The sequence below is a fragment of the Phytophthora ramorum genome (assembly GCF_020800215.1).
Source record: "Phytophthora ramorum isolate Pr-102 chromosome Unknown Phyram_PR-102_s0016, whole genome shotgun sequence".
NCBI classification, from domain to species: domain Eukaryota; phylum Oomycota; class Peronosporomycetes; order Peronosporales; family Peronosporaceae; genus Phytophthora; species Phytophthora ramorum.
The window spans coordinates 1,038,599-1,064,709 of record NW_027150662.1 but is presented as its reverse complement, the minus strand read 5'-3'; the positions used below and the strand labels follow the sequence as shown (position 1 = coordinate 1,064,709).

At 56.1% G+C, this 26,111-nt stretch overlaps 9 protein-coding genes across 9 annotated transcripts; 3 read left to right on the top strand and 6 right to left on the bottom strand.

Annotated features, from left to right (window-relative positions):
• Positions 1-6,893: 6,893 nt before the first annotated feature.
• Positions 6,894-7,602, bottom strand: KRP23_13034 (uncharacterized protein; the record flags this gene model as incomplete). The annotated part of the gene is made up of 2 exons (XM_067883696.1): positions 6,894-6,911; positions 6,979-7,602. 2 exons carry the CDS (start codon positions 7,600-7,602, stop codon positions 6,894-6,896), a joined length of 642 nt encoding a protein of 213 aa, XP_067739118.1.
• A 2,030-nt stretch (positions 7,603-9,632) lies between these two features.
• On the top strand, positions 9,633-12,433 carry KRP23_13033 (Exocyst complex component SEC6; the record flags this gene model as incomplete). The annotated part of the gene is made up of 7 exons (XM_067883695.1): positions 9,633-9,731; positions 9,804-10,199; positions 10,274-10,317; positions 10,385-11,351; positions 11,423-11,599; positions 11,671-11,919; positions 11,993-12,433. The coding sequence occupies 7 exons, from the start codon at positions 9,633-9,635 to the stop codon at positions 12,431-12,433; spliced, it is 2,373 nt and encodes a 790-aa protein (XP_067739117.1).
• Positions 12,434-12,509: 76 nt separating this feature from the next.
• On the bottom strand, positions 12,510-13,725 carry KRP23_13032 (Axin interactor, dorsalization-associated protein; the record flags this gene model as incomplete). Its single annotated transcript, XM_067883694.1, has 6 exons — positions 12,510-12,727; positions 12,795-12,917; positions 12,987-13,262; positions 13,330-13,438; positions 13,497-13,557; positions 13,619-13,725. The coding sequence occupies 6 exons, from the start codon at positions 13,723-13,725 to the stop codon at positions 12,510-12,512; spliced, it is 894 nt and encodes a 297-aa protein (XP_067739116.1).
• A 163-nt stretch (positions 13,726-13,888) lies between these two features.
• Positions 13,889-15,643, bottom strand: KRP23_13031 (uncharacterized protein; the record flags this gene model as incomplete). The annotated part of the gene is made up of 1 exon (XM_067883693.1): positions 13,889-15,643. One exon carries the CDS (start codon positions 15,641-15,643, stop codon positions 13,889-13,891), a length of 1,755 nt encoding a protein of 584 aa, XP_067739115.1.
• A 1,062-nt stretch (positions 15,644-16,705) lies between these two features.
• Positions 16,706-17,839, top strand: KRP23_13030 (DNA replication complex GINS protein PSF2; the record flags this gene model as incomplete). The annotated part of the gene is made up of 8 exons (XM_067883692.1): positions 16,706-16,741; positions 16,800-16,874; positions 16,938-17,052; positions 17,113-17,209; positions 17,268-17,463; positions 17,535-17,580; positions 17,664-17,723; positions 17,796-17,839. 8 exons carry the CDS (start codon positions 16,706-16,708, stop codon positions 17,837-17,839), a joined length of 669 nt encoding a protein of 222 aa, XP_067739114.1.
• Positions 17,840-18,202: 363 nt separating this feature from the next.
• KRP23_13029 (uncharacterized protein) lies at positions 18,203-18,523 on the bottom strand (the record flags this gene model as incomplete). The annotated part of the gene is made up of 1 exon (XM_067883691.1): positions 18,203-18,523. The coding sequence occupies one exon, from the start codon at positions 18,521-18,523 to the stop codon at positions 18,203-18,205; it is 321 nt and encodes a 106-aa protein (XP_067739113.1).
• Positions 18,524-18,829: 306 nt separating this feature from the next.
• Positions 18,830-20,404, top strand: KRP23_13028 (28 kDa ribonucleoprotein, chloroplastic; the record flags this gene model as incomplete). Its single annotated transcript, XM_067883690.1, has 1 exon — positions 18,830-20,404. The coding sequence occupies one exon, from the start codon at positions 18,830-18,832 to the stop codon at positions 20,402-20,404; it is 1,575 nt and encodes a 524-aa protein (XP_067739112.1).
• A 793-nt stretch (positions 20,405-21,197) lies between these two features.
• On the bottom strand, positions 21,198-22,294 carry KRP23_13027 (putative myosin light chain kinase; the record flags this gene model as incomplete). Its single annotated transcript, XM_067883689.1, has 2 exons — positions 21,198-21,864; positions 21,942-22,294. The coding sequence occupies 2 exons, from the start codon at positions 22,292-22,294 to the stop codon at positions 21,198-21,200; spliced, it is 1,020 nt and encodes a 339-aa protein (XP_067739111.1).
• Positions 22,295-23,396: 1,102 nt separating this feature from the next.
• On the bottom strand, positions 23,397-23,876 carry KRP23_13026 (uncharacterized protein; the record flags this gene model as incomplete). The annotated part of the gene is made up of 1 exon (XM_067883688.1): positions 23,397-23,876. One exon carries the CDS (start codon positions 23,874-23,876, stop codon positions 23,397-23,399), a length of 480 nt encoding a protein of 159 aa, XP_067739110.1.
• Positions 23,877-26,111: the final 2,235 nt, after the last annotated feature.

The following is a 26,111-nucleotide window of genomic DNA, read 5'->3' as shown; positions in this document are numbered from 1 at the left end:
AAACAAGACCTTGTCACTGATCTTTCAATTTTCATGCCATCTGCAGTTCCATACTTAAGTAGTGTAATAACACGTTTCACCCCCTTCAATGGAGATGTTCAGCACATTGTGGATGATAAATGAGTGTGGTGCCTGTTTTTCCTTCACAAAAAGACCGCGAGAAGCACTATCGGGTGCGCTGGCTTGGTCACTCGCCTGCCGACGATACATGGGAGCCACGCAGTCACCTCATAGAAGGCACCCCAGATGTGGTTAGCAACTACGAGTCCTCACTCGCGCTGGTGTACGTGAGCAATCCCGGTTGCATGGACAATTGCGCAACGGGAAACGTCTGGGACGACCTCGCTCGCGATTACGCCGACATTTTCTTGAACGATGACGCCAATCGAGACGACTCTCACCGCGACAAGCCGCCCATGCCTCCTGCCTCAGTCGCTATACTTGACAGGGTTGTCGACGGGGTTAGTCCGGTGAACTTGAAAATCGGTCGACGACTCATGTGTGGACCGAACTCACACGCACTTCGCAAGGGCTACGTACCTATTCAGCCTTGTCACGGTGTAAGTTTGGTGGATCCTCCAGTTGAATGTTGTTTGATGGTGTTCACGTCGGTGAGCCGCTTGCGTCAGCTCCTCGGTTGCATGGACTCCAGGTGTGTACCGCTCCGTTGCGTGTGGAACTTTTGGCGTGCAGTGCGTGTGGTCCCCCTCTCTCCTAGTATCCGCCCGCCGTTTCTGTAATGGGTCTGCTTAGACCCAATACTACAGCTTACACGTGTGCGCACGTGTAGGAGAAAGCGTAGGAGTATTTAACATAGATTAAGTATACTTGTATCCACAAGTATACTTAAACCTAAACAAAGGGACTGAACGATAGATTTGGTGCCAAATGAGAGCTGAATTGATTGTTAACTGGGTTTCCTCCAAAAAATGATATTTCTAATGAGAGGTTCTGTCATAGAATGGCTGACAGATCCCAATTTAACGAATGACTATTTTTGGATCAACTACATTCTTTCATATTTTTTCATACTATGGATTATGATGGGATGACAGCCAACCACGGTGAAGGACTGGTTGTCGTTCACGGAGACCCCTGCGGCTCGTTTGTACTATTCTACATCGCTAAGACACTCATTCGAAAACGCGCACCTTCGCAAGCAAGTGTCTCCCCCTCTCCGTCTCCTCATCAAATTCTCCAACAAAAATCTGTGATGTCTGCTCTTTAGTGAGATCTCTCCCGGCAAGTGGAAGCTCAACTCGTGCAAGAAGGTCTACAAGGAAGGTCGAGGCTACACAAACCAGATGCACCAAGCACCCTGACTACCCGCAGTTGGCGGAGCTGCGTTCCGTTAGGGAAACCGTCTCGGTATTTCGCTGCCCGACCAGAGGACCAGTGAAGTATTTCGTTGGATCGAGTGATGCGTCGTAGAACGGATGCCAGTGAGTTTTCATGAGCGCATTCTGGCTCGCAAGGCCGCCAAGATGGATCCGATTGCTGCAGCTACGCTGAAGAAGTACGTCAACATGCTCTACGGGCACATCCGTGACGTAGTCGCTGTCAAGATTCCTGATCTGTTCGGTATTGCCCTTGACAGATAGTCGAGTGGCGGGCGTCTCTTCATCGCGATCATGGCCGTCTACAACGATACTAGCACCACCAACGACGGCCAACATGACCCCAGCTACGGCTATAGTATTCAGTGCCTCTCGCGCCACTTCGTGCTTCTAGCATTCTGTCCGTTTGCCGACGAAGAAGACCTGAGAGCACAGAGCTTGTACGACCTGATCGCCGACACTTTGGCGACTTTCAACAAACCTTGAAGCATTGTGCTGTTCATGATTGGCGATAATTGCTCCGTCAACCAATCCATTGGCCGAAAAGCGGGTGCTCTGCCATTCATTGGCTGTGCTAGTCACCGGCGGTCAACGACTTCTTGGGTGATGAAGGAGCCCTATTGGCTAAACTCCACTCGTTGATGAAACATCTGAGCACTATCAAGTGTCGTGCTGCACTTCGCAAAGTGACGCTGCTGGCGCCGGTCATGCGGAACGCTACTCGTTGGTCGAGCACGTTTGCTATGTTCGAGCGCTATGTCAAGCTGCATCCAGTAGGATCACCAAGCACGGCATAGCCAAGGTTTGCTGACGGACGAAGAGGCAACGCACGCTCATGAGCTGTTGAAGAAGCTGGGGGAGCTGAATGAGGTGACGAAGACACTCCAAGACTCCACGCTGACGTTAGTTGGTGCTCGTCGTGCATTTGACTTCGTTGCCCGCAAGTACTCTCGGATGAAAGCGCGACTGGCAAGCGACACACCTGCTGTCAACTACCCTGAGCTAGAATTTGGAATCGTGAAGAATATTCTGGGTTCGAGATTGAGCGCACGTGAGCAGGCGTCACGCGCTTCTTTCAAGTGTTCTGGAGGCGATGTCACCCCAGCGGAGGAAAGTCGATCGTTTTTGGCGTCTGCGTTCAAGAAGACGAGCAAGTCTGAGGCTGCGATGTACATGGCTCTGGAGTGGGTGCCTTCAATGTGACGGGGCACACAGCACCTTGCACAGAGGAAGTGCTAGAGAGCGTAAGCTCTCGGTGAACAACAAGTTCACGGTTCCCGGTCTAAGGGAACCGACTACGACTTAGACGGTAGGTTTAAAGACAGAATATATTTTATAGATGAGCCAAGCTTGATCCTTACAAACTCTAAGTTAACTTTAGTAAAAGCTAAACATAGGTCCAATGGTTGGCTCACCGCCAACCGGTACCATGTACCATGGGCACAAAAGAGAGACATCCCGTCATTCTTTATGTAACATTGGTACACGTCGGTGTACCCCGTTACATCCAACGTCAAATGCGTGCGAACGCTTCTTTTCGCAGGCCAAGCTCGTTTACTCGGACTTGCGAAAAAGCATGGCCCCGGACACGCTCAAAGTCCTGATGTTTCTTTCCTTCAACAAGGACTGGTGGGACGCAACTAGTGTACAAGCAATTAGACAGAACATGCGCCGGGGGCTGCAGGAATAACTGCGTTATGACTCTTGCGTTGATATGCTGATGAATAAATGAACAATACTATATTGAGGAGCCATATACGTGGGCTCCAGCTACTGCTTCAGTGGCAGTGCCAATTTCAGCGACGGGGGGTCCTTAGTGGTGGGCAAATCGAGTTATGTCCCCATGTCTACGCTCCGAATGTATTACCACGCGCAAGATCTACGACAACAACTTCTTTGGTTACATGGCAGCTAAAACCACCACGCTTGCTGACATCCTCTCTGTTGTGTCTCACACGTTGACTTCAAAATGAAAAGTGATTGATTCTGCAAAGGCAGTGCTTCTGCTACTTGTACTCGGATCCCTACCACGAACCTTCTGTACCTGCCTCTACACACGTAAACATGCATCTTCAGCGAGCGAGCTCACAGCTCCTCGCCTGCCACGTCGACGCAAATGCCTTGTCGACGCCTCCCGCGGCTCGCGTCGCTCCACGTCCTCAGCCGCGTCACTGCCACGTCACTGCCACGTAATTCCCGACTGCCACGTCACTGCCACGTAGGTTCTGAAAGCCACGTAGCCGCTTGCTGGGCTCCGCTGTGGCGCCTCACGCCGCCGCGGGGTTCAGCCTGCCGTGTGGTGTGGACCACCGGCAACACTTCCCTCTTGGAAAATGGGTTACAGCCGAATAGCGAGTGCTTTTGCTAAGCGCTTGACCTCTGGCACGCCTGCACGATCACGGACGAACGCTCGCACCAACACCGGAACATCGGCGAAAAGCGAGACCGCCGGCTCCCATGAGTCCTCGAGCGCATCAAGACCTCGCCAATGAACGAGCAGCTGGAACTGCTTGGTCGCGGCGTCGTACCGAGCGTCGAGTAGCTTCTCCACGACGTGCCCTTCGCTGTTGTGGGCGATATGCTGCAACAGGTCTTCAGAGACGTCGAGAGACGAATCCGCGTAAAATTTTAGTCTACTCGCGTGGACTTCGCGCCTGTCGCCAGTAAGCATGTTCTCAATGACAAAGATCCAATTGGAAACAGTGTCGACCACCTTTGCCGGCCCGCTCCATCGAACGCTTAACTTGGTCCGTGTGTTGGCCCATACATCCGCATATAGAACGAAATCTCCGATCGCGAATTGAGCCATCACGGCGGAGTCACGAGCATCCTTGGCCCGCCGGCCACGAGCTCGTGTCTTGGTGTTCTGAACAGCTATGGCCTTGTGCATGTTCTCCAAAGACTGCTGCAATTTGGCTATATTCGCCTGCTGCACCCCACGAATGGCTTCCAAAGTCGTGAATTCCACCGGCCCTGGCACCGGAATTGCGTCCAGCGGGGACACCGCCGGCAGACCAGTCATTGCAGTAACAGGCGCATTTCCACCTAGAGCCTCGGAAGGGGAGTGATTAAGTGCCATTTGCACCACCTTCACGATGCGCGGCCAGTCTTTCTGCGGCATCCGCCACTCTGAGAGACGAGCTCGAAAACAGCGCAGGGTGTCTCGCATGACAACCTCGACCGTACCATTTGCCCATGGTGATCGGGCGGTGGTAAAATGATGGTGCGCTCCCAGCCCGTGCTGTAGCGATTTGATCACCTCGTTTTTGAAGTGAGTCCCCTGATCGCTGACCCAAGAGTGACAGACTCCAAAAACAGAAAACCAGGCCAGCAATTCCTCGTATGTGACTTCGGCCGTTGCTTCAGAACACGGGTGTAGCCACACGAACTTCGAAGCGTCATCTTTGATGACCAAGATGTAGAGATCACCCGTGTGGGCAGGACTCATATACAAATAGTCCCAGTGCAGCAATTGATTAGGTTTCTCAGCATGAAGAGCTTCTCCAAGCGGACGAGGTACTGGCGGACTGTCGCGTGTGCTCGCGCAGTGCAGACACTGACGCACGAAGAAAGTGATGTCGTTCTCCATATCGCTCCACACAAATCGGCTCTTCAAAGCATCGACGGTTGTCCTCACACCCCGATGGCCGGCTGCAGCAAAATGACCGACGATGCAAAGTCGCATTTGCAGCGGACCGGCTGCTGCTGGAATCCAGATAGCACCGCGCTCGGTGCGCCACACACCATCATCACCAACTACCAGTTCTTGCTCAGTAACGATCTCTGGTTCTTGTTCCGTCGCTGCCTTCTGAGCGACCAGGATCTCATTCATACTTGGCCATTCAAAACTCTCATCCAACATGGGTGAAAGTGGCATAGGCACTTGGCGGATCGCGCAGATAGAAAAAGTAGTCGACCCCCATCTTGATAGTAAATCCGCCCATACATTGGCTTCGCCACTGATGTCATGGATCTCATAGTCGTAAGCCATGAGCAGCATAGCCCATCTGTCGAGTTTTTCCGCAGTATACTTCGGGACAGCGGACAACACACTGGACGGGTTGAAAATGAATCGCAGGTTCCGGTGGTCCGTGTAAAGCGCAAACCCACCCGGACGGTGCAGCAAGTAATCGGCTCGTCTACACGTTTCCACGATAGCGAATGCCTCTTTTTCCACAATAGCCCATCGGCGCGCTGCGCCTGAGAATGTTCCACTCAGAAACATGAGGGGGGAATGCTGCTGCTCGGCGAGCTCTCGGTTCAAGTGCTCGTATGGAACCTGCGTGATAACCGCCCCCCAGTGCAGCTCCGAAGCGTCCGCAAAAACGGAGAGCCGTTGGCTGTCATCGGGATGCGCCAGCTGCACCGCGTCACCCAACGCTTTCTTGCATGTGTCGAGGCACATCTGGTGCTCATCGTTCCAGCCCATTTCGGCTAAGCGAGCTTTCGCAGCCAGACGCCTCGTGCGGCCACCCACTTTTTGATAGACCTCTTCCATGAGATCCATCAGGGGTTGCATGAGCTTGTTGTAGCCTGGTATCGACTGGCGCATCCAATTAAGCGCACATACGAATTGCTGTAGTTCTTGACCCGTAGCAGGTGCGGGCATCGCCTGCAGCGCTTGGATCCTTTCCGGGTCGTGCTTGACGCCGTCACCCGATACGATGCGGCCACACCACCGTGCCTCCAGCAGGAAAAACGAACATTTTAGCGGGTTCAGCTTCAAACCCTTGGTCTCGCAGACATTGAGTACAGCTTCGAGCAGTGTGAAAATCCCGTCTTCCGTGGCGTGATATCCCAACAGGTCGTCAAGCCAGATGAGTAACCCTTTGTACAGGAACTCGGCGAACATTTCTTGCACTGTTGCTTGGCAGTAGGCGACGCTGTCGCTTCCACCCATAAGAACTCGAGTCGGAGTAAATACTCCCATGTCGGTGAGGAACGAGAACAGCTCCTGGCTGCTCAGCGACAACAGGAACTGCCAATAGCCTTTGAAAAAGTCCAACAGGAAATAGTAGCGGGAGCCATACAGGTACCCCAAAATCACTTCCAGCATTGGCATGGGCCACAGGATCCGCAGCGTCTGCGTGTTCACTCTTCGCACATCGATGGTCATGCGAAACGGATCTGGTCCCTTCTTGTTCACGATCAGCGGCGGCGAACACCACTTTCTGCGCGGGTTCCGATACACCATTCCTGCCGCAACTAGTTCCTCCACGTGCCGGCGCATAAACTCTCGGTGCTCTGGTGGGTATCGCCGGGCTTTGCAGCGAACTGAGACTGCGTCTGGCTTGAGAGTCACTTCGAGAGGCGGCATGTCCACGGGTGGGTCATTGCCCAGCTTCAGTCGGAACGTGTCCACTTTCTCCCACAAAAGCTTCTCAAGTCGCTTCAGGTACTTCACACTGGCACCGTTAGCCTCTGCCTCTTGTATCTTCTTGAGGAGGGCGTCCCAGACTTCCTTCTGCTCTGCTTCCAAATCTCGATCCCTAGCAATAGTCGGGAAGCAAGCCTGATCCTCGTCCGGATAAAACGAAGCTTCTTCGGGCGCCGTAGTTAGGCGGTCCGAACGGGCTGCCACGGCCATCACATGGCGTAGCCCTCCTTCTACTCCAGCTGTCACATCCTCCATGTCCATCACACTGTTCAGCGCCCGAGCCTTTGCCAAGATCTCCACCGGATCGTAGCCTAGCTTTCGCATCAAGGGTCGACTCAGCAGAACGTCGCCCTTGCCAGCAGGCAATTCTTCGGGCGAAATCCAGCAAACCACATTAGTGAGCAGAAGTTTTCCGGCAGGGGTGTTGACAGCGAGATTTAACTTCACCTCCTGCGTAATGATAACCACTGCCCCACCAAATCCTTCGGCTTTGACTCGCGCATCCAGATTGCGAATTGGCAGCCATTGCTTTGCCATTTTCAGTCGGTTGACGAGAGATTCCGCCACAATAGAGTACTCTGTACCTGTGTCTGGCGTAATGTGACCTGCGACCGTGCCGTTGATCTCGCAGGCTATGGTCGGCTTGTCTTGGTCGAGTTGGCTTCCGACTGGACGTGCTGTAGGCAAACTGGTCACCGCTCCGACCCCCTCCTTGCGTCTCTCACGCACCAATTCCAATGCTTCTTCGCGTGTTACCTGGGGGCACTGGAACACCAAGTGATTCTTGTCGCCGCACTTGTAGCACTTCTTCTCCTGCTGCGGACTGGCATGCTTCGTGTCAGATCCCAACTTGACGGGTGGCACCTGCGGCGACGGACGAGGCGGCATCGGGCCGTTCTTCTGCCCGTGCCCGCTTCGCTGCTTCTTCGAGGTTCCATCTCGCTGGCTCCCGGACTTCCCTGGAGTACTGGCGGGGTTTCCACTCGTGCCTGTCCGACTCGAAACCGCCTGATCGGGCAGTGCTGTTTCAAACAAGCACAACGCCTGTACCTTTGGGGTCAGCCAGTTAATGAACGCCTGGACCGATTTCTTTAAGGGCTTGTTGGCGTTTTTCTTCAGCTCTGTGAAGACCGTCGTCTTCAGCGCCTGAGGCTGAAGCGCGTTGCACAAGTATTTCACCGCCAGCTTCGGCTCTTCCAATGGGAAGTCGTCCATGTCTTCAGTGTCCAGGATCGAGTGAAAATCTGCAAGCAGCCTCGTCACGCGAGACTCGGCATCCGACAGCTTCGTATTCATGGTGAGACTGCGCATCGCTGCTGCGAGTCTTGCGTAGTCTCTGGTGTCGCTCTTCCTCCCTTTCAGGAAGTAGACCTTCCACATTTCTTCTGTCACTTCCAGCTCGGGGCGTTGCAGCTCGTAGTCACAAATGCGCAGGAGTGTCTTGTGCTCGATACAGGAGCTGAGTGGCATCAGGCGTAGTTGTCCGAGCTTTGTCCCTGCATTTAACGACCGAATCCTGCGCTCGTACACCAAGTAGCTGTCCATGAACGCCTTCTTCTCCTGCCGAGAGCTGCCCTTGTACACGGGTGGGGTTGGCGTGTTCGTCCCCATAGCGAAGGTTAGGTGCTGGGCACTTTCACTGCGAGGCGTTACTCCCTCCCCGCTATGACCCTCCCCCCCACCGCTGTGACCATCCTCGGTGGTATCTTCCATCTTCACGTCATCAGCTTCGTCGGGTGGGGGCTGGGCAAACCAGCCCCATCGAACTTGTCCTCGAGGCGAACTTGGGTGATGCACCACGTCCCTCAGCGTTTCAATCTCTCGCGCTTGGTGGCCTACCTTCTCGGAGGCCTCACGGAGAATTGAGGTGTGCGCAGCCATCTGCTGTTTCTGCTGTTCCATCTGCGCCCTCAGCGCGTCATACTCCCCCTTGAGCTGCAGCTGGTTCTCAAACTGCTCTTGCAGATAACCAGAAAACCGCTGCACCATCTCTTCCTGTTGATCGTGGAACTTCTTCAGCTGCTCGAACGTGAGCTGTTGCACGGCTGCAGACTGTTGCGCCAGTGCAGCGACTGCGGCGTCCTGCCGCTGCCGCTCTTCATCTTCTTCAAGCGCTTGCCGCATGGACGCGACCGACGCGCGCCGTGACAGCGTTTCCACTTCCGCACTTGAGTCGTCCTCATCGACTGAGGTACGACGACTTCTCACGGGAGATGCCATACCGTGGCTTGACTCCTACTAAAGAATTCTTTGTTGTGTCTCACACGTTGACTTCAAAATGAAAAGTGATTGATTCTGCAAAGGCAGTGCTTCTGCTACTTGTACTCGGATCCCTACCACGAACCTTCTGTACCTGCCTCTACACACGTAAACATGCATCTTCAGCGAGCGAGCTCACAGCTCCTCGCCTGCCACGTCGACGCAAATGCCTTGTCGACGCCTCCCGCGGCTCGCGTCGCTCCACGTCCTCAGCCGCGTCACTGCCACGTCACTGCCACGTAATTCCCGACTGCCACGTCACTGCCACGTAGGTTCTGAAAGCCACGTAGCCGCTTGCTGGGCTCCGCTATGGCGCCTCACGCCGCCGCGGGGTTCAGCCTGCCGTGTGGTGTGGACCACCGGCAACACTCTCAATGAAGGAAGAGTTTCGAAGGGGAAAAAGCGGGCGGTGGATCAACCCGGAATTACGTCTCTAGCGAGAAATGTTAGTGGTTTCCGGTGGTGTTAGTTGTCCAGGCATTTGCAACTGCGGACGACATCACTTTCAAGCAAACCTGGAACAGGGCTGTCGCGTTGATTTGCTTTTTGTATGTCGGCAAGTCGAGACCTGTTAAGCTGTTGCTATATCAGTTACTGGACGGGATTTTTCCTGCAAGTTGAAGAGGCACAGCGCTGCTATAGCTACTGCGTCCGCCACGATGATGTCTCTGTTGGAGAAGGAGGCGCGCGACCCCGTGGAGGTGCTGCGCGTCAAGCTCAAAGACTCGACGTCCACGTCGCTGCTCAACTCGCAGCTGGTACAGCACGCTAATAAGTAAAATTCAAAAAAAGATACGCCAAACTAACAATGCAATGATTCTCCTCCACAGCTGCAAGAGATCAAGAACGACTATCAGACCAAACAGGACAACAATAAAGGCCAGCTGGCAGGCTTCGTCCAGGCCCAAGTGGACGAGATCGAGCGAGCCAGCGCCTTGCTGGAGCTCGAGACGCCTGTGCAGCAAATTGTCAAGAATCTGGACGACTTGGGGCATAATTGCCGCCGGATGAATGAAGAGCTGGGAGAGAAGAAAGTCTCTTCCTCGGGTGTGAGCATCGCTCGACGCAATCTGAAGGAGGTGGAGCATCAAATGGTGTTTTATGACGAGCTGCCCGGGAAGGTCCAAGGGCTGCACGACGCTCTGGACGGAGGTCTCGTGAGCTTCGTGGGCGTCTACGTCAAGTGGCAGGAGATCGACGACTGGAGGCAGAAAATGCTGCACGAGGTTCGCAGGGAAATAGATTGGGGAGCTTTTGATTTGGGTTTGCTGATGATTTTGTTTTGGTGTTTTGCATGAAGTTGAGTGTTGCTGTGGTGGAAAAAAGCGACGAGCTCGGAAATAGGTATGATTTTGGTGGACTTGCACGCTATGGAATATGATGAGGTAGAGCTGATTGGGTGTTGTATTAGCAAAGCTCAAGCACGCATTATGGCGTCGATGGGGTCCAGGCTGAGCGCTATTGAAAGTGTGCAGAATCGAATTTTCGCGGAGGTTTGGGGCTGCATGCATCACTGTGTGGAAATTGCGCAGTTTGGGAAGCAGAGGCTGCTGGATGCGTTCCAGGTGCTGAATCTGATGGAGACACGACGTCAGCGCTATGCAGACTCGAAGAAAGAAGTGTACCTTGACAATCAGCTGAAGCCCGTAGCTGAATTCAACACGCCGACTCGAGAACGATGTAAGATGGAGGTCACTACGTTCCTCTCGAAGCGCATCGAAGGGATATTCCACACTGCTGCAACTGAAGCAGAAGCTGCTAACAAGGATCTGTTCACCCCAGTTCTCGAGGCAGCGACTCAGATGATGGTAGACCTCGAAATTGTGCAGTCTGATGTGGCGCCGTGCTTCCCAAGTGAGATCGACGTCGTTCACCTGTTCACGAGCACGTACAATGCCCAACTTGAGAGCGAGATCACCAAGCTGAGCTCCAGGCCTGACGTCGGTATTGCGCAGCGACTCCAGCTTGTCCAGTGGATAGATTACTACAATACGGAAATTATCAAGTACAAGCACTCACGAGCATCTATCGTCTTAGACCGAACTTCCCAGGAGCTCATGAAGGCGTACCTCGACGAGATCAAAGTCCAGATTCACACGTGGGTAACTAATATCTGGAAGCGAGAGGAGGAGTGCGTCGTCGGACCGCAAGGTGGGCTGCAATCGGCACGCCCCAACGATATCGTGAATATTCTGAAGTCGCAGATCTCGATCGCTCAGGAGTGGCTGAGCGGACGGCTGGTGGGGTGCGTCGTAGCGACATGCTTGCAAGTCCTGATGGAGGAACTGAAGATTCGCTACGACAGTATTGCCGGCAAGCTTGAGTCTGTGGATGCCGAAATGCTGTGTTCCTTTATCAACGACGCTGAGGTTCTTCAGGTATGCTGCGTTTGGTAGATATAGCAGTTTTGGGAGAGACGGCTAGTCTAATCATCTTTTCTTCGATGCAGGCAAAGTGTCCCGAGCTGGTAGAGGAGATATCGTTTGCTGAAACCGACTCGGAAGAGAAAGAAGCCTTCGACACGTTCATGGGAGATAGCTTGGACACCACGTCAACTGACATCGTTGCGTTTGCGACGAATGCCTGCGATTTAATTGTGAGCAAAATATTTCACGAGGTGGAGCAGGTAAGAAAGCCACGATATGGATCTGCTTGTCGCGATGGTATAGTGTCTCAACTGTCGCGGCTTGCCTGCAGGAAACAACACGGTTGTGGTTCTCGAAGAAGTGGGATGAAGGTGCTTCTGTCGTGGAGCCCTTGCTGGCCACCCTCGACGATTACTATCCTGACCTGAAGAAGTGGATCTTCGGCTCGTTTTTCTTCTCCAAGGTGGTTCGTCAATGCTTAGACCAATGTGCTAAGGTGTACTGCGCGAAGTTGCATCAGCGAACGCATTCGTTTTCGAGCCCGGCAAACTCGGCGGCTGCTGTCGATAACGACTTGCACGTAAGTACAGTTTTAGGCTTGATAATGACTGCGCGTATACGGTGCTAACGCTGTGAATGCGCGTCGCACGCAGAGCTTTGTCGCGTTTTTCAGCAAGTACAGTGCGGACCTCCGACGGACAGGAATCCGCTCCGAGGAGGATATCAAGAAGGAATTCACTGCATTGCAAGTGATCAGCTGCACTTTACGAGGTGAAGCTCCCCCGGATTCGAATCAACAGGAAGCGGGGGACGTACTCCGCCATGTCCTCAAGCTCATCAAGTCCACATCTACCCAAGAAGCGTCGGGAGGACACAAGTCGAAGGAAAAACCAGTCAAGGAGGGCAGCGTGAAGAAGAAGCGCTTCGGTGCCATCTCGAAAGGCAAAAAAGGAAAGGCAAAGGGCGACAAGGACAAGGCCCCCGAGGCTGCGAAAGAGTCGACATCACGGGGGAGCTCCTTCACACAGCAAGACGAAGATGGCGACAGTTTTACCGTGCAGAAGCTCGACATGGCGGCATTTTTGGGCAGCTAAGTGGTGCTTTGCGCAAGTTTTGTCTTGTCGATAGCCTTCGGTCGGGGCACACTCCGACGAGCATACTAAGCTACTTTCATAGCTTCTGCTGCCTCAGCTCCAGCTGCAAGTAGAGTTCTTTCTCAGTGAATAGATGGATGCGCTTGCGCTTCGGGTCCATTGGCTTTTGGTACAGCTCCAGGATGACTGGGCCATCCTTGATCTCGTCCATCTCCAGCAGCGCCCAGCATCGACAGCTCTTTTTGCGCTTATTGGCTTTGTAATGGAAGAACTCGAAGGTGATAGCAGCGCCGTCTGCGTTGTACACGAAGGCGATGTTAGCACTTGTCACCCGTCGCGTGATGCTAAAACACAGGCTTACGGTCCTCCATCTTGCGCAAATTCGTAGCGAGCTGAATGTTAGCATTGAAAGCCACGTGGCGAGGCTCACTGCAGACCCCCACGCCAGTCTCGCGGGTCTCTTCCATCGCTTTTCCGTTGTAGTCTGACGTAAAAGCCAAGCACGTCTCCTTAATGAGGCGCTACCCAGCTGGAAAACGTTCAATACACTCACCGAGGACGGACACAGCCATTGTCGGATTGACGTAGACGCCCGCATCCTTCAGACCAATCTGCGTGATGCGGATATCCAGGTACGTTGCCCCTGGAGATCGCGGTACTGCGGCTTGTGTAGTTGCGTTGGCGAGTTCGGCTGCAGCACTTGCGTCCATGCCGTGCTCTTCGTCGATTGCCTTGTCCATCTTGGCGGATCCACGAGTCTTGGACCGCACAGCTCGAGTGACATCGAGTGGGAACACCTCCGGCTCATCGGCCAGCGCTCCACGAAGGGCTGCAAGTAGCAGATCAGCACATTAGGTCGCACAACTTGAGCATTATTTGGCGGTACACCTTCGCACCGTCCAACACGTCTTCCATGTCTTCCTTCGTAGGCTTCCGCTGGCCATCGACCGAGCTCAGACACTTGGCTCGCATCTCCAGAGCCACCACAACTTTCTCCATAATAGACTTACGAAGCTTTGGTCAGCCTCAGACCCTTGCCAAGCTCAATTCGTCCCCGTCTTACCATTTGCGGCGGCGTGAGGTGCTTGCACACGGGGAGCGCTTTCGCGATACGACCAGCAAGTCTGCAGACACCACCGTAAGTAGACAAGCACAAGAACCACGCACAACCGAGCACGGACGAACCGTTCGTAGGCTTCAACCGCTTCAAGTACTTGACCCCACGCATCCGTCTCCACCGCCTGCTGCAAACTCTTGCACCAGGCCGCGTGCAGCTTCACGACGTCCTCCATGTCGACTTCTCGCGACGCCTTGCACCCGAAAACTGCTCTCAGCCGTCGGCGTATCTTCAGGAGGCACGGCCGCACACGAATAGACAGTGGCCAGGAGTTCTTTATTGATTGCATTTGTACATAGCTTACAAACCCCAGTGTCTTGGTTGATACATAGCTGCCGCTACGGCGAGACGCGCTTGGCAAGTTGACGGTGCAAACGCATCCACCGCGCGTGCAGTAGCTGCTTGCGCAGATCTTCCTCGGGCAGCACGTGCAGCAGGAAGTCCACGAGGTAGCTGGCACCTTCGAGCCCGAACGCAACTTCGAGATACTGCAGGAAGAAGTGGGCTGAGGTGCGGCCCTTGCCGAATTGCCGCGCTTGTCGCTGGAAGAGGTAGAACAGGCTCGGGTTGTGCTGGCAGTCGTCCCAGACTGCATCCAAGATTGCTGCGTTGAGCGAGTCCGCCATGTCGAAGTCGAAGGCTAACGCGAAAGCATCGGCGCCTTCTGCCAGAGTACGCTCGATCTCCGCCATGAAGCGCCGGTCCATCTCGTCCACGCCCTGCCACATTCGTCTCCGCTGTGGCTCTGGCAGAAGGTGTTCTTCTTCGCTCTCCAGGACCGGCATGGTCCCTGGTACGATTCGTTCTCGTTCGGCTAGCAGGTAGAATCCGTTGATACAGACTAGAGTGGGGAGGATGTAACCACACGTCATGCTGATGCGGTTACCCTTGCGAATGGACCGCAGGCCGGCGAGAGGCAAAATCTGCTGCTCCGAGCCCTCGTGGTCGTTTGTGATCAGCAGAATCGACAGATTCAGCATCGTGGCTAGCAAAACCAGCTCCACTGCGCCCACACGCAGCTGCCTTCGAGACTCGAACTCGTGCATCCTCTTCTTTAAATCGACTGCAGAAGTGCGAAAGTGCCGTTCCAGCGCGTGCACGTGCAGTAGTCCGTAGTTAGCCAGGGTCTGTCGTAGCAGCTCCACACCAACAGAGAGCTGCAAGTGGTCATTCGCCAACGCGTCCGACGTTTCCATCGCGGAGGTCCCGTTCTTCTTTGTCTGCACTGGCGGGAAGCCCGTCAACGCGTCGTACAGGCGCTTGTCCAGGTCGTTCAGCTGCTGCAGCTTGAAGAGCACGCAGTACAGCGCCGTGAGCGCTCCTTCCGGCGGCGCGTACGTCTGCCTGAAGCCGCGCAGCCGCAGCATCCTCGTCATCTTGTTGTGCATGACGCGGAAGGGCGAGACTCGACACGCGCACGCGTACTTGGTGCACATGGCCAAGTTGCGCGCCTTGTCGTCCATGAGATTGGCCTGCAGTTCATCGAGCCTGGTCTCGTCACTGCGTCTCTGTCCCTGTCTGTTGTCCTCGGGCTCTTCCACACTGAACTCGCTGCTGTCCACCGTAGTGTCCACCCCCTTGTCGTATCGGTAGTCGAGGCGCAGCACGCAGCTCTCGACCTGGTTGGGCAGCGGCGCCACGTCGGCGGCCGCGAGCCCCGCGTCGAAGTTGCAGAAGCAGCGCAGCACGAGCGGCGCGCGCGGGTCCAGGAACTTGCTGAGCCGCAGCCGCGGGCTGCTCAGCAGCGTTTCCAGGTACGCGTTGAGCTCGGCGCAGCGTCTGGCCAGGAACGAGGCGCCGCGGTGCCGCCGCAGCCACGAGCGGCGTCTGTGCGGCGGCGGCGGCGCCAGCAGCTTCATGTCCTGCGGGAAGGCGTGGCGCAGCTGCGCGTCCAGCCCCTGGAACTCGTGGAAGGAGCGGAAGACCCGCCACGAAGCCTGAAGCTGCGTGCCGCCGCTGCGCACGCTGCGCACGACCACGCGCGTGGTCAGGAGGAACTCGGGCTGCGTCATGAGCGAGCTGTCGAACTGCGAGCCGTCCACGCGCACGCGCACGTGCAGGAGCGCCGTCACGTCGCGCACGGCGAGATGCATGCGGGCGGCGTATTGCGATGCTTGTTACTCCCCTGTGAAACCTGCTAGTGACGCCACCTGCGCACTACGCAGCAAATTGGCGACTGAGGTGTGCATGGAGGTACCGCTGGGAGGAGGCTAATCAGATGGCGGATCTGCGACAACGCGCAATGTGGTAGTGATCCGTTTATAGAGTCATCTTGTATCGGTTGAGTCTGTAGACTATGGGCGTGCTGTGGAGTACAGAATGTGTTTAGACAGGTATAACGTATCTGAGGTATGTCTTCTCGCAGTGGCTCCAAAGGCCGCATCTCTGCCAAAGTAACGGGCGCGCAACGGGCGACAAGCAGCAGAGCCGAGCCGGCAGCGCGACGGCGCCAAACAAATCGATGCGCTGCTGCCACACGCTCGCGGTGTGCACTTTGCTGTTGCAGCATTCCTGCAATGTGCCTGCCTGCCTGTCCTCTGCAAAGCGCGGCTCTGAGCCTGGGGAAATCAGGCGGTGGCCAGCCCACGAACTACTCGGCGCTTTGGACAGCAGCCACGCCGAGTGCCACATGCTCTCAATGTACTTCACGTCGCAGCGCTGTCGCTCTGCCGTCTGGTGCGCGCCGCCATCCGACCCAGCGGAGGGCTCCTGAGGCTCAACCGCTGTAGCCACCTGTTGCGTAGACAAACCTCCGCTGCAGTCTCAGATGTGGTGCGAGTTGCAGTCTGCAGTTGAAGTGCTCTTGCGAGACAACGAAGCGGTCGATATAGTAGAGAGCTGGCAGCCCCGTCCCCGTTCAAGTCGCCAAAACAGAAGTAGACGTCAGGATGTACACTTTGTACGACAAAAGCCCCAGTTTGGAATGGCGAGGAGGAGCACAAAGCGGGCACGAACGGCATTGACACTAGGCTGCAAAAAGCAAAGTGCACGAAGGCCCTTAAGCCAACAGAGCAGGCGCGATCTGAGGCGCGTCAACTCCAGCGATTCACTAGACAACCACACCTTCGCGCCTTCAGCGACCTCGGCCCTCGGCAACCTGCCCCCGATTTCTGCGATTTAGGGTGTTTTCTTAGATTTTGAGTGGCAGAGACTGGATGGCGAGTCTGTCGGCGAGCGAGACCGAGTTCCTGGTACGTGCAGCCGCCTGCCGAGCGGAAGCGGTGGCTAACTGTGCGCGCGTCTCTCCAGGCGGAGCAGGAGCTCATCGCTATCCTGCCGCACTTCCACCTGCGCGCCAACAGCGGCATGCTCAACTTCATTAGCGTAAGTGACCAGATTGTTGCATATCGAGAATGGGTCGCTCTTGACCGTTTTGGGGCACTGCAGGGCGACTTCGGGCCTTTCCAGCCGGGGATCACCACGCATGTGCCGCTGTGGCTCGCCATCATGCTCAAGCAGCTCAACAAGTGCCGGATCCTCGCGCCCCCGTGGCTCTCAGTCGGTAGGTGACCACGCTCAACTTGGGTCCTCTTGGGCTAAATGCTACCCGTTTTTGCTGCAGACTACCTGGCGTCGCGACTCGAGCGCGAGAAGAACAGTGAAGTGTTCGAGGAGCTTCCTTTCCACTACTTGGAAGTGGCGTCGCTGCTGTTAAAAAAGTAGGTCCGCCATGTCCTTTGCAGCAACTGTTAGTCTCACTCTTTGAGTGCGTGGCAGTGCTCCAGAGGACCTGGACCAGGGCGAGCACGTGCGCTCGCTGCTGGAAGACCTGCAGAACGTCCGCCAAGACAAGATCCGCAAGGGTCTGTCCAAGATCGCGGACGACGTGCAGGGCGGTGAAACAGCTTTCGCCATTCAGATGAACAACATTTCCGCGCTCGAGATCAACTCGGTGCGCGAGTTCATGATCGGAGTACGTTTAACCGCGGAGAGTCGTCCTATCGCACCGTCGTTGGTGGGTCTAACCAGTCGTGTGCTCTGCAGTCCATGGACCAGTTCTACCGGCTCTCGCAACTCACTGAAGGAGCTGGTTCGTGCAACCGTAGCAACTTGCTTTACTGGCTCAGCATGTTGTTAAGCGTGCGTTTGGTGTGGTTGTGCTGTGCTTCACAGAGGACGAGAACGACACCCAGACGCAGTCCCAGTCCCAGGGCTACTCGGAGCCTTCTTCAGGTACGTCTGGCTGCTTCCCAGTACGCTGGTGCCCTCTCGATCTAACGGGTCGCTGCGCATTGCCTCGAGCAGCGGAGAGCCCAGCAGCGCAGCGTCTTCGGAGGTTCCGCGGCTAGTGAGACCGTCGAGGGTATCTCAACGACGCAACTTCCTGTGCTTCGTATCGGTGCGCTCGAACGGTATTCGGCCAGTCGGTCCAGATTCAATTCAAAGGTGTCTGCTCGAAGGCGTATGGAGCGCAGCCGCCGTCGTTCTAGTACTAGTTGCCCCACCGCACTAGTCAGACGACTTTCTAGCGTTTCGGCGTGTAACCACGTTACCGAGGCAAGTCTCTTCTTACGATGATGCAAAAATGGCGCCGTGTTAATTCTTTTCGGCGACAGCTTTCCCAATGAGCTGCGCCGCGTTTGAACCGCGCGCGACGACGCTTACGATGAAGTGACTACTGGGGACAGCTATTTGCTCTGCGAGATTCGGACCTAGTGCCGTGGAGGCTCCCGGCGGCGCTTGCTCCCTGCAGTCCGTTTGTGCGGCTTGCCGTCTCTCTTCTTGGACTTGCTCTTCTTCTTTGACTCGGACTCCGTTGGCGTCTCCATCTGCGCCTCCTTCTGCAGCTGCGAGTAGGGCGTCGGCACCGCCACGGGGTTCACCAAGACCACCACGTTCGGGTTCTTGAGCTGCAGCGCGTCCGCCGCCGCCCGTTCGCGCTCGCGCTTGTCCTCTTCGGCGGCAGCCACGCAGCAGACGCCGCACAGCACAGCGCACACCAAACACCCGCAAACATCCTCGGCGTCGCTCATGTCGGTCTCACAAGTGCAAGCGTGCAAATCCGCTGTCTGGCGCGCACTGAAGGTGGCGAGTTGCGCAATGGCAGTCGCGAGCAGCCTGCGAGATTCGAGTCGGACGACCAAAACCCCGAAGGAACTCGCGCACGGGTAAGGACTTCAGCTGCATGCTTGCAACAACGTGCAACGTCCAGCTGAACTCCTCGCGCCGTTTCAAGATCCGAGCCTTTTGGGCACAGGACCCAAAAGTTGGGCACTCGACCCATAGTGTGACCCAAAAAGCATTGGTCGCGCAAAGAGACTTTTGCGCGCCAAGGAGCCATGGCGGACGGAGATCTGTGGCGCGACCGCAACAAAGTGTTCGTGGCGGGGCTCCCGCTGGACGCGAACGACGATGCGCTGTACGACAAGTTCAAGTCTTTCGGCGAGATGCACCAGTCCAAGGTCGTGTACGACCACAAGACAGGGCGCTCGCGCGGCTTCGGCTTCGTGACGTTTTGCGAGTACACGAACGCGCTGGACGCCGTGGATCAAATGAACCAGGCGAAATGGGACAAGCGCACGCTGAACGTGCGCTTTTTGCAGCCGAAGACGGGGTCCGCAAATGGGTCAGCTGCGAATGCCGTCGCGAAGCGGCCGACCAAGGTGTTGGGCCCGAGGCCTGAAGGCTGCACCACCGTGTACGTGGGCAACTTGGCCTACGACATCACGGAGGAGGTTTTGCGCAAAGTGTTCGACAAGTGCGGCAGCATTCGCGCTGTTCGCTTCGCCGAACACATTCAGACCAAAGAATTTCGCGGATTCGGGTACGTGCAATTCCACGAAGAAGGACCGTGCGAAGCGGCCGTCAAGTTGGACGGCATGGTGGTCATGGGCAGACCCATGAACATCGACTACGGCGCGAGAGACGAGGGTTACGCGCAAGCGCGTGAAGACCTGCAAAAGAAGCTGAAAAAGGGAGTTTGCCACAAATTCCAGCAGGGTCAATGTACCCGCGGAGACGAGTGCAAATTCGCACACGTGATGCAAGACCAGGACGCAGAAGAGTTGGTGCAACCGGCCGAACGCCCCGTAAACGGGGTTGCAGCGCCCGGTGCTTCGTTGGGAGCAGAGGTGCAAGCTTTTGCGCAAACGCAGGCCACGTCGGATGCCCCAATTTGTATCAATTTCCAGAAGGGCAAGTGCAAACGTGGTGAGGAGTGCAAATTCCAACATTTGCATGCGAGTGAGGAACAAGTTGCGCAAAAGGAGAGCGAACAGGTGCAACATGAGGTGCAAGAGGAGCCCCCTGCAGAAGAGAAGACCCGCGCAGAGGAAGGAGCTCCCGTGTGCCAAAACTACCAAAAGGGGAAGTGCAAACGTGGAGCTGCGTGTCGATTCCGTCACGCTTTAGTACCAGCTGAAGAGCCGCAAGAGGAAGAGTGGAAAGCTCCAGTTCGCGTGGCTTTGCCGGTGGCTGCCGTTGCTGAGGTGGCAGTTTGCAGGAACTTCCAGAGCGGCCAGTGCATGCGCGGTGCGTCGTGTCGTTTTGCTCACACGGGGAACGTGCCACAAGCAGCTGCCCCGACGGCGGTGGAGGAGGTGAGCGAGTACCAGAAGCGCTTCCAGAGCGTTTGCTACAATTGGCAGCGCAGTGGCTCGTGTGCTCGTGGTGACAAGTGTCCGTTCCAGCACGACGGCGGTCCTACGGAACAGAATGAGACCAAGGTGGAAGAGGAGGAGGGCTCCAAACAAGAGAAGAAGCACAAAAAGGAGAAGAAGGAGAAGAAGCACAAGAAGGAGAAGAAGCGAAAGGCAGAAGAAGAAGAGGAGGAGGAGGTCGTCAAGCACAAGAAACACAAGAAGGACAAAAAGAAGCACAAGAAGAGCAAGAAGGAGGCTGGAGATAGCGACTAGACGTGTCTGCCGGTTTTGCTCGGGATCATAGATAGGTTTGATAGGTTTTGTAAGCAAAGATACGCCTTCAGCTCTTTGAGGTACACGAACGTTTATCGTTGCTGGCAAGATTTGTCGATTGTCTATGATGACCAACGGCATTTCTGTTGAGAAGAATGCTTTGCAGGACGATGGCAGGGCCGTTGGTCTGGGACGCAAGCTTCCGGTTCGGTAGCAACGCACGAATGGCCCCACAGCGTTCACCTCGATGGTTTTCATGATTGCGTCCTTGGCCGCCGTCTCAAAAGTGGTGAGCACGCCAATGCCCGCGTTGCTGATAAGCAGATCAATGGGAACATCTTCCAACTGGCGAGCCGCCCCGGTCACAGCTGCTTCGTCGCTGGTGTCCAAGGTGACGATCTTAAAAGGCGACAAGCCCGCGAGCTGTGTGCAGGAGAATAAACAGTATTTATCAGCACCAACACGATGCTTTATCCTACGTTCGCGGTCGGGTGGCATACCTTTTAGTGTTGCTGTTCGCACGCGCCGTGTCGATGACGTTCCACCCAGCGTTGGTCGCGTAGCATTGATGCTTGAAAGGAGGGCTGCCACAGTTCTTAGCGCAACGCAGCAGCGATGTTTCAGATAGATACAATAGATGATTCAAAATTTACATGCAACGGCGAGCCTTCAGCTCTTCTAAGCTTGCGCGGGAGCGCTGGTATCCTCTAATTCGGCTGGGGACTCTAAAAACTACTGAGGATGCAAGCGGTGGCCTGCCCACGACGGCCACCGCAGTGTCTGCATCTTCTACCTAAGCACCGACAACCCACTCGTGCTCCAGCACCTGCGCGGCGCTAATGCGCTTCTCCGGGTCCAACGTCAGCATCCGTCGCACGAGGTTCCGTGCGCTGTCCGACATGCAGGCCCAGCCGGCCGAGTCCCGGTCAAAGTCTCCCTTGCGGATGCGCTGCTGCAGCTCCTCGTCCGTGGACTCGTCCGAGGGGTCGAACGGGTGGCTACCGCACAGCACAATGTACAGCACCACGCCCAGCGCCCACACATCCATCGCGCAACCTGACTCGCGGTGCTCAATGAACTCCGGCGAGGCGTAGGCAGTCGTGCACACGTCCATCTTGCGGCCGCCCTCCTCGTGCAGCCGGAAGGACTGGCCAAAGTCAATGAGCCGCATACTCGTGTGCTTGTCATTGGCCAGCAGAATGTTCTCCGGCTTGAGGTCTGCGTGCACCACGTGCTTCGAGTGCAAATACTCGAGCGCCACGGCCAGTTCGCGCACCAGCTCCTTGGCGCGCTGCTCTCCGAACACGCCGTGCTCCACCAAATCGTCGTACAGCTCTCCGCCCTGCACGAGCTCCGTCACCAACACGTACGCGTCCGAGGTCTCGAAGGCGTCCCGTAGCTGCAGCACGTTGTGCGTGCCGCCCACCTGCTTCAAGATGCCCACTTCTTGCAGGAAGTTCCTGTGATCACAGTGAAAACATCACAGGTCAGTGTCAACTTCAACTTGCAGCAATCGGCCAATCATCCGTCCACGTACTCTTTCGTGGTAAGCTGCTTGGATACGCGCTTAATTGCGACGCGGGAGTTGGACGCCCGGTGGCGCCCTACGTGCACGAGGCCGAAGCCGCCTTCGCCGATGACGCCCTCCAGGTCGTACTCCTGCTGCAGGCGGCTGCGCGTGAGCCGCCACGGGTCCACGCGTTGCGGTTTGAGCGCGGCGCTCGGCAGCAGCAGCGCGCAGCCGGCGTCAGCGCCCATGGGGCGGCGGGCGGCGTCCAGACGCGTTGCGTCCTGCGTGAGGCCGCTGCAGGCCGCGGCCGCTGCACATAAGGCAGCCGCGCCAGCCATGCGACGCGGCAGGCGGAGGAAGCGGCGGTCGCTGAAGGTCATGACTGCAAACCACTTGCACTTGAGCTGGCAAAATGCGGAATGGCAAAGGCAACAAGCTGTGGCGGCAAATCGCCTGGGAAAGGGCTGGCTGTCACAGCCAATGGAACGCAGTGGTTTCAAGAGACAAGCTGCCACGCGTAAACTTTACTATTCTTGAAGAGATGTTTGTATGGGGAAAGTTGGTGCGTGGAAAGGTGGCATAGAGACGGACCAAGACGGACGACCGGAAAATCGAGTCCAGTTCGCTGGCGAGGACGACTGGCAGGAATAGCAATGTGGCAGGCGGCTATTTCCTTCCTCCATGCGCTGCGCCGACAAGATTAAGCGTGTCTGGATTTGGCAGTTGTGGCGATTGTGGTGGCGGCCATCGCAAACGATTCCCGTCGACGCAGGCGAGGTGGCCATGCTGCTTCGTCACAGGTTTCCCCTTCAGAAAAGGGCCGTCAATGAATTCATTCTCCATCCACGCTGTTCCCAGCCGGCGAGAGAAAGAATTCGCTGCGGCGCTGGCGCTTTCAAGCGATCTGGAGGCAACTCGCTCTCTCTCGGCAATATGCAGCGCCATCAACCCACCACCCAGCAGCGAGAACGGAGCCCCTCGTCTTTTATTACTGCTGGCTGCGGCTTCGAGCATGCTTCGCGGTTGAAGGCAAAACTTGGTCGTCAACATCAACTGCGCGAACATCGTGGTGACGGCCAACGTGGCCGACTGACTCATCTCCACTGCTCGGGTTAAACCGGCGGCGATCCCTCGGAACGCAACGTTTTCGCCTGCAACGCAAGGTGCATGCCGAAGAGTTGCCGTTGCCGTTGCCGTCCAGTGCGGCACTTTTTTTAGTTTGTCGGGCGGGTTCACTGACTGTCCTCAGACTGTATTGTCATGAACGCATAATTTCACTGCCGACAAGCAAAGGAAACGTGCGGCAAAGGAGTTTGCGAGTCGCTGCTCACAGGTTGAAGTTGCCTTTTTTGCCACTCTCCATGCCGGTGGTGGAGGAACGGCGGCCTCTTCTTCCGCGGCACCACCCAGGACATCCGAGGAAGCAATTGGATATCATGTGCATTAGCTCACTAACTTCTGTATCAAGCAAGATGCAGCTCATCAGACAAAATTGGTGTTGTACCCTTCCTTGGCGCCCAGTTCGCTCATCGGCGCCGTGGACATCCGAAGGTTCTTCTCCGTGTCTCTAATCCCCCGTCTACGAAGCAGCGTGGCGTGTTGGCGCTTGGTTGTGGCCACCGAGAAGGCAAATGAGCCCACGGTGGCCACCACCGTCACCGAGGCAGTGATCACAGTCACGTACATCGGAGGTCCGTAAACGTCCGAGTTGTCGTCGTCCGAGTCCGAAGCCGCTTCGGTGCATCGAGGACCTGTCCACGAGTCCGACGCGCACTCGCACCGACCATCGGTGCAGGACCCCGTGACGGTACCAGTCGTGGAGATGGTGCAGTCCGAGTCCGAGTCACAGAAAGCCATGCCGGAGACGGCCGTGTCCGGGTTGTCGTCGTCAATGTAGTCATCAGTGTTGTCCTCTATCCACTGCTTGGTCGGGTGCGTGTCCGGGTTACACCCGATTGCCATGTCCGTGTCGTCCGAAGTGTCTTGGTACAGTCGGACGTAGTCAATCTTGAGGTACATCGGGAACGAGTCGCAGATGGCGTTGCTTTCCGAGCTGGAGCCATCGCCGCGACAGCTTCCTTCGCCAGCATTCGGCGGTGACGAACCCCACGAGCTCGACAGCGCCACGTTGAAGATAACGTACATGGGCTCCTCGATCATGATCTTCTTCGGGTTCATTTGCGCCGTGTCCTGCGGGGGAGTCGTGAGCACGTCAGCGGTAACCTCGAAGATCGGCTGGCCCTCCACTTCCCAGCGGATATAGCCCTCGTCGCCCATGACCCACTCGACGGAGTACGTGACCCAATCCAAGTAGGCGGCCATGTGAATCTCCCAGTTAGACGAGATGGCGTCCATTTGGTAGGCGAACTCGGAGTCGGTACTCGTGGAGCCACTGGACGCTGTACAATCCGAGTCCGTGTTGCCCGCACTGCACAAGTAGGCGCCGGCGTACTGGTTCATCTTCGGGAAGCACGTGCCGTTGGCGTTGATGCCCCAGTGCACACCCGTATCCATGTACCCGAGGTCTGCATTGGGGTCGTACGAACCAGGACAGATATCCATCGTACACGCGTTGTCCGTGATGCCCTCCTCTACCGATGCGTTGACTGTGGCGAAGGTTTGGATGTCGTCCTCTTCGACATCGCACAAGTTGTTGGCGCCGTAGCGCAGCCCCTGGTACCAGGACTTGTGTCCTCGCAGGTTGTAGTAGTACGCCGTGGGGACGTCTGCCTGGTTGGCTCCGTCGCTTGTGCAGTCGTAGCTGTAGTAGCAGTACTCGGACGAGTTGTCCGTGATGCGGCGAAAGTCGTCGGGCATACCTGGGCCGACCTGTAACGACGTCGAAATGGCAGTGCCACCGCCTTCCAGGATATCGATCTCCGGAGCGCCACGGCCCTGGTTGGCGTTCAAGCCTGACCCCGGCGTGTCGTTGCACGCACTGATGCGCTGGTTCTGCGACGAGAAAATGGTCTCGTTGCACTCGTTGTACGTGAACGGCCACATCCGACTGGTGGACGCACTGAAGATGGCTCGACCCAGGTTGCCCATGAGCCAAATGCCAGGCCACGTCGGGTAGTAGTCGATATTGGCCGCACGCACAGAGGTCGAGCCTGTTGACACGTCTGGGTTGCCAGACTCGTTCGTCACCGCTCCCGGGAGCTGAGCGCGAACCTCGATCATGCCTCCCTGGAAGCAGAACTTGTTCCACGACTGCACCATGCCCGATCGGTAGTAGAAGTACACGGTCTCATAGCCTGCGGGGGAGATGTAGTCGCTCCAGACCGTCTCGGCGATCGTCTCGTCCGTCGTGTTGATGTAGAAGTAGCAGTTGTCATCGTCGTCGCATTCCGTGCCGGTCATGTTGACCGAGTAGACCTCCAGGGCCGAGTTCACACCGTCGGCCTTCTCCAGCGCTGTCCAGAGATGGTCGTCGCCCGCCTCGAAGGTTCGTCCTTCGGTATTGAACTCGTCGCTCATGGTCAATGTCCACGTCTTGCCTCGAGATGTCGTGTATGTCTGGGCGCTGTCAGGTGTGCTTGGGTCGACCCATGGCAGGATGCCCGACTTGGTCGAGTACGACGAGTTGGAGCCCAGAGTCACGAATGGCAGCAACGAGAGCATTGCAACAGCAACGAGAGATGCACGCATTGCAGCTGTGCACGGCTGCATCTTTCGGCCACCACAATAGCCTCGAGGCTGGGGTCCTTTATCTACGTGAACGGAGAAACTTGTGCTAGTCGTAGAATGCTGAAGTGAAGCACCAATCTTAGCGCCGTCATGTCCAGAAGCCCCCACCCCGACGACTATATCCCCTCCACGACTGCCATTTGCTCTTAGCAGCTCTTCCTGTGCCGTTGCGATCAAAATCCACCGTCCCTTCTAGTCTCCGGGTCGGCGCGAATTGCCAAATGGGTGTGGGAAGCGATGGCAAATTGTTGGTGGTCACCACTTGCCTTCGCGAATTGAAGATCGTTTTTGATATGTTTCACCGCTTGACACGCAGCGTGAGGATTGCTCTTGATACGTTCATGATAGGACAAGTCCACAACACCCTGAGATGATACATGTGACGAGAGACAACATGCTCTACGTATCCCATCCCTTCACTGCGGCGATGAGATAAACCAAGCCCGAATAAAAGACACGTTGCCATCTTTGGACAGGTTCAAACTTGCTCAGTCGTAATGAAATCGTGAA